The sequence below is a fragment of the Pteropus alecto genome, unplaced genomic scaffold, assembly GCF_000325575.1.
Source record: "Pteropus alecto unplaced genomic scaffold, ASM32557v1 scaffold335, whole genome shotgun sequence".
NCBI classification, from domain to species: Eukaryota; Metazoa; Chordata; class Mammalia; order Chiroptera; family Pteropodidae; genus Pteropus; species Pteropus alecto.
In genome coordinates, this window is record NW_006436757.1 from 634,932 (window position 1) to 646,000 (window position 11,069).

The following is an 11,069-nucleotide window of genomic DNA, read 5'->3' on the forward strand; positions in this document are numbered from 1 at the left end:
AAGAAGAAATAAAAAAACCCTTTGAAGACTTTCATGAATCCCAGGACTCTTGAGTCTCCTCCATCCTCTGGTGTTCCCAGAGCACTGGTTCCCAAAATTACCAGCCATGTAACCTTGGGCAAATAACTTAAGTGTCTTGGTTTCCTCACTACTAACATAGAGATAACATATACTTCATAAGGATTAAGTACAAAGTACTTAGCTCAATATATAATACAAAAATCCTTTAAAGCATTTTTTAACTAAATCTGTTGTCCAGTTACTTCAGCCAGGAAGGAAAAAGAATCTCTAAATCTGTTCTTATGGCTCTTTTTACTTAGATTCGCTCAAGGAAATAGAAGTATGAGGAGCCTGGGCATGTCAGGTCCCCTCAAACCTGCCAAAGACTAAAAGTTAGAGGCCCCAGAAGTCAGTGCATCTTGGTGTGATCCATGAGAAACAGCTCTAGGCTCTTTGGTTTGGAGGGAATCTCAGAGATTTTATCTAGCATTTACTTTGCAACTGAGGAAAATAAAAGACCAGAGATGTTAAGTGATTTGTCCAAAATTATAAAGTTAACAGAAAATAGTACTAGGCTGTCTCCTAACTACTTTCTACCAGGCTGCAGCTGACTGGAAACAGATCCTTCCCCTAATCGAGGAGACCAGTATAAATCCAATTTCATAGATATCAGAATCAACAAGGTTTTAGTGATGTAATGACCCAAATCATATCCCACTCCATGCCATGCCCAGGTATGCCAGACTTGAAAATTAGGTGTTCATGAAATTCTAAGCTCTTCAACTCCAATAAATTAATTCTATAGACTCAACCACTATCTCCCCTTCTCTTTTTCACTTTCTGTATCATCTAAGGCCTGAGGGATCTCACTAACAGAGATCATTTTCTGAACAGAATACAAGATCTCAGGTATGTAATTCTCCTGACTTGGGCTGATATTTCTGTGATATTTTCATTCTTTTGGTCTTGTAAGCTAGAAATTTTCTGTCTGCCTGCTTGCTGGCATTCTTTAGCAAGCTCTTTGTAAAAGGGCTGGCCTTTATGACTGGTTAACTGAGGTTTTAGTAGAAGGAGAGTCAAAAAGGCTGAAAAACATAAGACTATACTGATTCTTCACATTCTAGCCTTCTCATTCACTACTATTCTCTCCAGATAAACTATGACTCTCGATAACTGACCTAAGATCAGCCTATGTTCATTCTATTTTAGAAACAAAAGAAAAAACATTCAGAGAAGTGGAGACAAGAGTGACTCGCTGATTAGGAAAGGTTCTTCTATCTAGTTTCTGATTATAGTCAAGCCCCAAAGGAGGTTTTCTGAACCACTAATGCCACCTGGTGGCCGGTAATATACATTAATAAAACTTAAAATCCATATAGTTCAGATTATGTAGGAATTTGGCACAACGGTGAGTTGGAAGAGTCGATTATATTACTGTAATCTCTTGATTTTTTGTTAATTGGCCAATTTCTAGTCTCTATTATCAAAGAAAACTATATAAAGCCAAACTTTTCCCACTCTCCCAAAAATTTCATCTTTCTCTCCAAAAATACCCCACACCCAGCGACTGAGTCATACAATACATGTGCGCAAAACGGGCTTCAATTCATAAATAAAATCAATTTTATTAGTAAAGATCTTCCACATGTTCAGAATAAACAATCATTGCATTCCAAAGAGGAAAAAAACCCACATACAGTGAAATCAGAAGTATCCCCAGATGACAAAAAACATACATAAATATGTATACCCATAATCACCGCCGCCTCCGAAAACCTGAAAGGAAGGGAAACCAAGAATGAGGCAAAGGACAGTTAGAAAATCTGAAAGGACAGAACGAAAGGACATCTAGAGAGAACAGCTCAATAGAGGTAGGTCCCCTAGGCAGGTCCCCTAGGCAGTACTCTATATCCTTCCAGGACAAAAGACCAGAAGTAGGAAACCTTCAAGTGATATGTTTATAGTTCTATTTAAAGAGCCCAAACAGGAGCTTTCAGACCTTAGAGAAAAAATCCAGAAATCTCTTATGTGAGTGATGCTGATTTCCAGCTTGGGAAAGAAGAAAAATAAAAGCCCACATCTAAAAAGATTAATGCCAGTATGGAAAAGACACTATAGGAGTTGGTAAGATCTAGGATGGCAAATCCAGAGAGCTGGCATCCCAATTCATACTCCCTACCCTGCATTTGATCACCTAAGTGCTAGCCATTCACTGACCTTTTTTCTTCCGACCTTTCTTAGGTAACTTTTTCCGCTTCTTAATAGGATTCTGATCCTGGAAACAGATGGGGAAGTGAAAAAATGGTCATGCACTTCCAAGTGTTAGTATCCCTCCCCAAGATTCTCATGGTTACAGGCTCCACAAACTGGCTGAAAGCATGAGAGTCACCTCCCACTGTATCAAGATGATACCTCACCTCATCAAGATGAGGGGTTCCTCCTGTCAAAGCACTGATGTCACTGAAGTGTGTGAGGGAATGAAGTTGTGAGCTCATGACATTTGCTCGTTTTCGCCGTCCTTTCTCTCGCTTACTGACACTTAAACGCACCATCATGCTTTCCTCATAGTTAATCCTGCCAGAGAAACAAAGACACTGTTTCCAGCATGCTCAATCCCTAGGACATAAAGCTGCAGCCAAGAACCTGGGCCCAAGTATTTATTCACCCCTTATTCAAACAGTTCAAGAAATTTCACAGCAGGTGACTATAGAATACTGGATGAAGACATATTGGATGACCAATACCGAGCTTCCTCAAGAAAATGTTCCTTGTGCTAGAATTTCCCTTCTCCCTAGAAATGAACTCACAGCCCATCCACAGACATAGTTCAACTATTATATCAGGAAATTCTGATATTTCAGCTCCATAAACAGGATTCCCTACATGGGCCCTTTCACTCAAATCTATCAACTGTAGAGATTGCCACATGGGCAAAGTTGATGAGTCTGTATTCAAGTTACAATCACTTTTCTACTTTTCTTCCCTAAATTTATGTAGCATTCTCAACTGCATTATAAAAACCTGCCTTTATTGCCTTCTGCACAAAAGTGAGAGCGGTGATAGTGAAATACAGAATGTTAAAGTCCTACTAAGTGGAACTGTATATATTCCTCTTCATATAGCATTTGCTCAGCCTAAACATTTGGGGGAAAAAAGACATTTTTTCCCTAGTTCTCATTCTGTACTTCAAACCCCTAATTCTTATAAAGTGTCATTCTGAGTTTTCCACTCCGTTTTCTATATAACGCGCGTTCTCTTAGTACCAGACTTAATCATATTCATCCAAAGCACAAGGACAGGTCTCTATAGCATAGAAAACAATGTCTAATCGCAAGGCTCAGACCTGTGTTGATCTTCCTGACTCTGGCGAGTAATATGAGGATGCCGAGCATCACGGATTTCCTCTGGAGCATCTGAGTACTGCTCCTTAAGTTCACGAATGACAGAGCTACTCAATGCCCTCCTCTTGGCTCGTTCAAGGCGCTTCTTCTCTCGCTCAGCCTCTGTTTCATCTATATAATCAAATTCAGCAAGGGTTATCCCAGAACAGAGAAAAGGAGAAGAGAAACACAATTCATGCTGAGGAGGCAATAGCCACAGTTCATACCATAATGTACTGGAACCAAGCGTGGTGGAACATATTTCTTAACTGCTCCATTTGCAGATTTCTTCCCTGAAGCCCCAGACTGGCCTTCCTCTGCTTCATCCTCCTCATCTTCAGAGCTCAACTACAAAAATAATATAATGTCCACAGACTTAGGAAGTGTTAGTTGAACAAGTGATTAGAGAAACCAAAGCTGCAGTACCTTGGAGAAGTGAGAATATAAACAAAAGGGAGAATGGAGAATCTCATACTCAACATTCTAAGGCACAAGCTGGAACGTACTGTAATAAGAGAATCCGAGGAGATCCCGAATCACCACGAGGCTAATTCAGGATTAGATTTCTCAGGAAAACCAAGATAACGCCACTCCTTACCTTGCTCATCATATTGCTGGGATGAGGCTTAAAACGGAGTGGATCATTCTCACCTGAAACATAAAAAAACCCAAGAGATTTTATAAGATTTGGGACTTTATGATGGTTCCCACGTAACCTTACAGCTTCCCCCACTTACTGAGGCTTCCTGTCACTGCAGTCTTGACCAGTTTGTCAATTTGATACTTCAGTTTTTGGTCCAAGGGACGAAGTTTTTCCAAAACCTGTAACACGATTAAAAAGGTTTATATTCCCTTTGCAAAATTAAGCACACACCGGAGTCCTCATATTAAGTTGTCAGATAAAAAACCTAAAATATGCACAAAGTAGAGCAAATAAAGAGATTATTTTTTTCATTTGGTTTCCTCACTTAAACATGAGGACATCCACTTAAATGAGAGTTACTGTGCAACAATCCTGGAGTTCAGGATTTGGAAATCTAGTACTCTAAGATGCCAAATGCTTGATACCGTGCGAATCTCCACCAGTCTCAAAATTGCAGTATGTCCCTGAAGAGATCCTCCTGAGGCTTTGTCCAGGATGAGATGGCTCAAATCCATAAGGTACATGAGCAGTAGCTGGTCTTTCACTTCTAAGAGGCTGAGACCCTGAGTTGAACAAAAACAGTAAGAGATGTGAATTCAGTTTTAGCCAGAGAATCAGGAGGATAGCTTAGGACAAACAGGATAATTTTTCCAAGTTCAAGTTTTTCTCAATCAGTTCATATAAGGTACATGCACGAGTCTCAAGACAGTGGCTGTACCTAAAATAGTCACAGAGGAGCAAAGCTCAGAGCATTATTAGAACACAATAAGAGCAAGGAAATCAATAAAGTATCCCCCAAAATAACTATAGCTGGGTTTCTCAACCTCAGAGCTATTGACATTTGGGGATAGATAATTCTTTGTTGTGGAGTGCTGTCCAGACACTGGAGGATGTTCAGGAGCACCCTTGGTCTCTACGCACTGATGCTCTTTCAAGTTGTGAGTCAAAAATGTCTCCATATGGTGCTGAATTTTAAACTAATTTAATCAAAATAATCACGGATTTTTATCTCCATTCAATAGAATTAGGTGATATAGATAAAAACAATGATTTATACATACTGACATAATTTCTGTCATACTAGCTTAATTCCATGTCAACATACTTTCTACACTACATAGAAAGTGTGTATAAGTAACATGGTTTCAACTAAAGGGAGGGGTGTATGATGTACACATTTTATACATATAGGAAAATGTCTGGAAAATAGCACACGATTAACAACTGGAGATTGAGAAAACAGAAGAAATGGAATGCTTGTACTGGGAAACTTTTTCTATCAAGCACATATGTAGTACCTTTTTTTTTTTGATAGTGACATTGGTTAACGAAGTTCAGTGAGTTTCAGGTATATAATTCAACAGTAAAGCATTTATCCATTGCATTGTGTATTCACCGCCCATAGTTAGATTTCTTTCTGTCACCACATATTTGACCCCTTTTACTTCATCGACCTCCCCCTGTATTACTTTTATAATAAATCTCAAAAAAATGTACTTTAGTGGATATACCAGAATAGCGATTATGTTGGTTTTTAATTGCCTTGTGTTTTTACATATCTTCTAAACTTCTTAAAATTAAAAGTTTATTTACAGGCAGAAAGTCAAGCATATATGTTTATTTTTTTAAATAAAAGAAAGTAACATTTGTAGGCACTAACTTGTTATAGTTACTTAAAAAAAAAAAAAAAAGTCACTGTTGCACAATGAAACTGAAAAAGTCCACAGCCCTGAGAAGACATCCAGACAAGTTAAATACTCTGCCCAAGATTACAGAGTAATAGTAGAGCAGGGATTCGAACTCGGTCTGATTCCAACACCTAAGACCTGGGTATCTTTAAACCAACACACTTAGCTATTAAGATCAGCATTAGTGTATTACAGGAAGATAATAAAAAGATTGAAAGACAGACAAGCTGAGTATAAATTTTGAATTAGGCATTTAATAGTCAGATATTGGGTAAGTCACTTAACCTTATAACATCAGTCTCATCTGTATATTTCCTTCCTGTGCCAACGAGTAATTACAAGTCTCAAATAAGATAACATGGAAGCACTTTGTAACCCATAAAACATCTAGTAAAAGTCTTTGGTCATGAATAAGAAGCTAATAAATATCTGTTCAATGAATAAACAAACATAGTGATCTAAAATACATGCTGGCAACCCATCTCAAAAAGGCATTAAAATGGAGCAAAGCAAGGTACTCAGAATAAAGAGAGCCAAGAATTTGAGAAGTAGGCTCTTCTGACATGCCTGGGCGTTGTCAAGTGCAAAATGGGTTACAAGCACATGAAAGAAACACAAAGGAAGAAAAAGCAAAGATAAAAAAAAAAAAATCAGGAAATATAAAAATAGACAAGAACAAAACTGAATGACAAGAAAAAAAAAGCAAAAAGAGAATATATTAAAAATGCTGTTAGCTACTTTTCTAAAGTAGAAACCTCCTGTAAATCCCATGCTTAAAAGTCCTTCAATGATTCTTATTATCCTCATATAACAATTTTTAAATTTTTGTGACCTATGGAATGTTTTGTTTAAACAACATCTTAGGAGAAAAGCTCAATATATAAAACAGATAACATCAAAGTTTTCCAGTTCGAATAAGTATGAAAGATCCAGAGCCCTCTGACTATACTGCCCCACACTCAATGATCCAAGAAAGTTCTATAAGACCTTAACTTGAAAACTACCATATTTCAATTTTAAGATGCAGTGTTTTCATATTCTGACATCTCTGAAGTCAGGGTGCATCTTTTGATCAGTGGTATCTTAGAAATTATGTCATAGATTAACAAGCAGCATTTTTTCTTAGTGTTTACAAAATGAGTGGTATGTCCCCAATTAACAGTATCTTAGATTAGATGAAATACAATAGTGACTACTCAGTTGACAAGGCTTTTCACAGAGTGACTACTGTTCCAGTCTTATTTCCTACCCCTAACACATACGCACACACAAAATGTACATCCAATCACACTAAATGACTTACCTCCTTTTCCAGAATATCATCATGCTTTCAGGTCTTTGTGCTTTTGCATCTGCTGTTTCCTTCTGTCCCTATGACTCCTGTTTATTCTTCACAATCCTGTTACCTCTTCTAAGAAGACTTTCCTGACTTCCTCTGCTCCTCTGGCAATTATTTCTCTCTCTCCTTGGCTTTCACAGCGCTAATTAGGACTCTGCAACCTGTCTGCTACTGCTTATACCTACTGTTTTGATCTGTCTTCTCCACAAGACCTCTGCACAGAAACTGGATCTTATTCATCTTTAAAGCTCCAACACTTAGGACATACAAGACACTCAATAAATCTATAATGAAAGAATTGTTGAGAATATCCAGTCATGGGATGCTTAGTCTTCAAATATGTCTTACCTTCTCTGTAGGATAGGCTCTAGCTTGAACCTTTTTTGTCAGAGCTTGAACTTGTGCAGTTACAGCCATCACCTGAAATTAGTCCAAATAAAAGAGGTGACTAGAATATATCAAGTGATCTCTGTAAGGTGTGAAGGATAAAATACAAACAATGCCACCTAAAAATTATCTGAAGCACTATCCAACAAACAGTACTATCTTCTTTTTAGTTCTGGGAAAGTATAGAAGAAATGGTTCCTGATACTTCTTCAAAAAGTAGAAAAAATTTTCACCTCTTTTTAAAGCTAAAGAAACCATCTTACCAAACCATAGGGAAGCAATGAGGGCTGAGACAGTGGTGACCTGGGGCGGGGACCGTAACCATCAGTAGTCGTTAACTTGCAATGCATACAACTATAAGAATGTATATTAGTTGGGTACCCAAAGGGCAAATCACATCACCGTCCCCAGCATCGACTTCCTTAGCTATAAAAATAAAGGAAATTAATTCAGATGGCTTTTTTGAGTTTTCTGTGTTCCTTTGGACGCAGAAATCAATTACTTTTAATTGTAGCCTAAAAAAAGTTTTCTTCAAATCATTTACTTCTTGTGGTATTTGGTAGCATTCAAATATATATCTCCAAGTCACCAAAGTTTGGAAGTGAGGCACACACAGTTAAAACCAATCCGTGATTAATCTATTCCAAAGGGGTGACATTACTCACCTGCTCCTGGAGGTTTTTCAAAAGTGCCACGGCACTTGGTAGGTCTGACTCCAGCACCTCCTATAGAAAGAAGAGTAAAGAAAAGCCATTCTTTCTTAAGAATTATGAGAAGACCAGACGTCTGAGATGGAATAGCTCCCAGTCTCCTTCGGACACCCCAGACATCCGGCCTTCCCATGCCGGTGAACAAGCAGCCAGTTCCTCAGGTTATTGGAGAGAAGCAGTTAACTCTAGCCCCGTCTCCCTACTGCTGTTTTTACTTCGCTGGGCCAAGAAGGTCGTCCCCCTGAAGCTACTATCATCACCACCCTTCCCTCGCGCCAATAATTTGCTTCGAGCCACTGAGGGAAAAGGAAACGTCCACGACAGCAAGCCGAGAAAGAATCCACACAGACTTACCAGCGCCGCCATCTTCATAAAGCCCGCCCCTTCCGGAGCCTTACTTCCTGGTTAATAGACTGATGACAACCGTCTCTTGCAAATCTAAGCCAATAGGAATAGGGGGCCTCTCACTTCCGCCCTGAACAGGATGTACAAAGGAGGGGCCGGATCCAGCCAATGGAATAGAAGAACTGGCTAAATTCGTCAGATTTAGGAGGCGAGCTAATGACGTAAAGATGCTCTTGGAAAGACGCATGTAATTGAGTGGAATGATTGAAACTAAACCAATAAAAACTGGGTAAGTGATTGAGTGACAGTTAGGGAGGCCCAATGGAAAAAAAGAGTTAGTGGAGCAAACTGAGAGCGTATTGGCTCCTGGATGCCGCAGTACCCAGTCTTTTCACGACTCTTCCTTTACAGGGCCTCAATCGGCCGCTAGGTGGCAGGCCTCGGCTTTGTTCTGAGGAGGCGGCCACGTTGTGCATCCCCCATCGCCGCCTACGGCTCCAAAGCGGGCCAAACTAGATTCCTTAGAGATCCTTATAGACTCCAAGACCTTTGGATCTACTTTCTGACGGTACTCCTGTGTGACTATTGAGAAGTCACTAGATCGCCGAGCTTTGTTCATCTGTAAAGAAGAGAGTTGGGCCAGAGAAGGCCAGAGCCAGGGTTTAGACACGGGCAACCAGGATACTCGCCCTCGTCGTGCGCGCCAGAGGGGCGCTGCGCAAAGACCCCCCCCCCAGGTGCCGCCCCAATACTCCTCACTCCTACTAGTTTGGGGACGTGAAAAGGAGAAAGGGAGTACCTTTTACAAATAAGGTAGCGAGTTCAGATTTACGTGACTTGCGCCTGGTCACACAGGTCCACAACAGAACTTGGTTCAAACCCAGCCTATGCATATTTCGTTATGTCCTACCTCCGATCTTCTCAATACCTTCAAATCTGTCAACTCACTCCTGCTTCTCACAGGTAAAGTAAGTGGAATGGCTATTGTTCCCATCATCTGCCTTATGAAATACGCACTGCAAGGGCAAAATGAATTTGTTCTGCAAATGCAGAGTGGACCTAGGACTAGAAATCAAGTCACCTGACTTGGCGATGACTTCTGGAATTAAGGAAGGAATAACCCCCCATATCTCAGCAGCCACAATGGGAAAACCCTGGTTTCTAAATCTTCTGCTAGACTCGGGGAGAAGGCAGGAGGTATCCAGTCCCCATGCCTCTGCTGCTTACATTTATTTGCTGCTTCAGGCCCAGTATGGAAGCTGAAGGTGCTTTAACAGCCTGCTCAGTAAATAATAGTTTTTGTACTGTTTGTTAGGATTTTTTTTATGAAAAGTTTCCATTTCAACATAAATTCTCATACTTGTTTAGTTAGGTCACAAGCTTTTCCCTTCCTTAGAACTTAAAATTTAGTCTGTTCATATGCATTATATCAGTGAAAACAAATTACACTGCCTTGTTTTGTTTTTGATTATTAAGTACTTGTTACTCCTTTTGTTACAAGAAAATCTTGGAGTTAAAAGCACAGTAAATATTTGTAAAACTCTTCCAGGATTTAACCAACAAGTATTGGCAAAGACCACAAGACCATTCACTTTATTGCTTTCTATTTCAACAGTTCCATAAACTGACAATCATTCATAACATTTGCACACATATACTGAGTAAATTTTTAACAGCTTTATTGAGATTTAATAAACATACCATATAATTCACCCATTTAAAGTGTATAAATCAGTGATTTTTAGTATATTCACTGAGTTGTGCAAATATTGTCACAATCAATTTTAGAACAGTTTTATCACCCCCTAAAAAATGTGCCCATTAGCAGTCCCCCTTTTACCCCAACTCCCACCCCCACCCCCAGTCCTAGCCAACCACTAATGTTTGTGGTCCTATAGATTTGCCTACTATGGGCATTTCGTAAAAATGGAATCATACAATATGTGGCGCTTTCACTTAGAATAATGTTTTCAAGGTTTGTCAATGCTGTAGCATGTATCAGTACTTTATTCATTTTTATTGCTGACTCATTGTATGGATATGCCACATTTTATCCATTCATCAGCTGATGGACATTTGAGTTGTTACCACTTTGGGGCTATTGTGAATAGTGTTATGAACATTTGTATACAAGTTTTCCTGTAGACGAATGTTTTCATTTCTCTTGGGGATATACCTAGGAGTGGAGTCGTTGGGTCATATGGTAACTCTGTTAAACCATTTGAAAGACTGCTAGACTGTTTTCCAAAGAGGATGCACCATTCTACATTCCCACCAGCAGTGAATAAGAGTTCCAAGTTCTCCTTATCCTTGCCAACACTTGTTATAATCTGTCTTCTTAATTATAGCCACTGTAGTGAGTTTGAAATAGTAACTCATTGTGATATTGATTTACATTTCCCTAATGGCTAATGATGTTGAGCATCTTTTCATGTGCTTATGGGCCATTTGTATATCTTCGTTGAAGAACTGTCTATTCATGTCATTTGTCCATTTTTTAATGTAGTTATTTGGTTGTAAGAATTCTTTGTATATTCTTGATACAAATCTCTTATCAGAATATATGATTTGTAAATA

General features: G+C 39.1%; 2 protein-coding genes across 2 annotated transcripts in view; one reads left to right on the top strand and one right to left on the bottom strand.

The window, feature by feature from the left end:
- Positions 1–1,600: 1,600 nt before the first annotated feature.
- On the bottom strand, positions 1,601–8,555 carry NGDN (neuroguidin). Its single transcript, XM_006913581.3, has 11 exons — positions 8,502–8,555; positions 8,103–8,162; positions 7,399–7,470; positions 4,449–4,586; positions 4,118–4,202; positions 3,979–4,031; positions 3,608–3,728; positions 3,344–3,512; positions 2,418–2,574; positions 2,218–2,275; positions 1,601–1,776 (listed from the first exon to the last, which is right to left on the bottom strand). Exons 1-11 carry the CDS (start codon positions 8,517–8,519, stop codon positions 1,757–1,759), a joined length of 951 nt encoding a protein of 316 aa, XP_006913643.1. The 5' UTR covers positions 8,520–8,555; the 3' UTR covers positions 1,601–1,756.
- A 359-nt stretch (positions 8,556–8,914) lies between these two features.
- MYH7 (myosin heavy chain 7) overlaps positions 8,915–11,069 on the top strand; it is a 39,285-nt gene continuing 37,130 nt past the window's right edge. Inside the window, exon 1 of the mRNA XM_025048021.1 lies at positions 8,915–9,455. Within this exon, the coding sequence (XP_024903789.1) occupies positions 9,380–9,455 (76 nt within the window). The 5' untranslated portion in view covers positions 8,915–9,379. The remainder of the gene's footprint in view (positions 9,456–11,069) is intronic.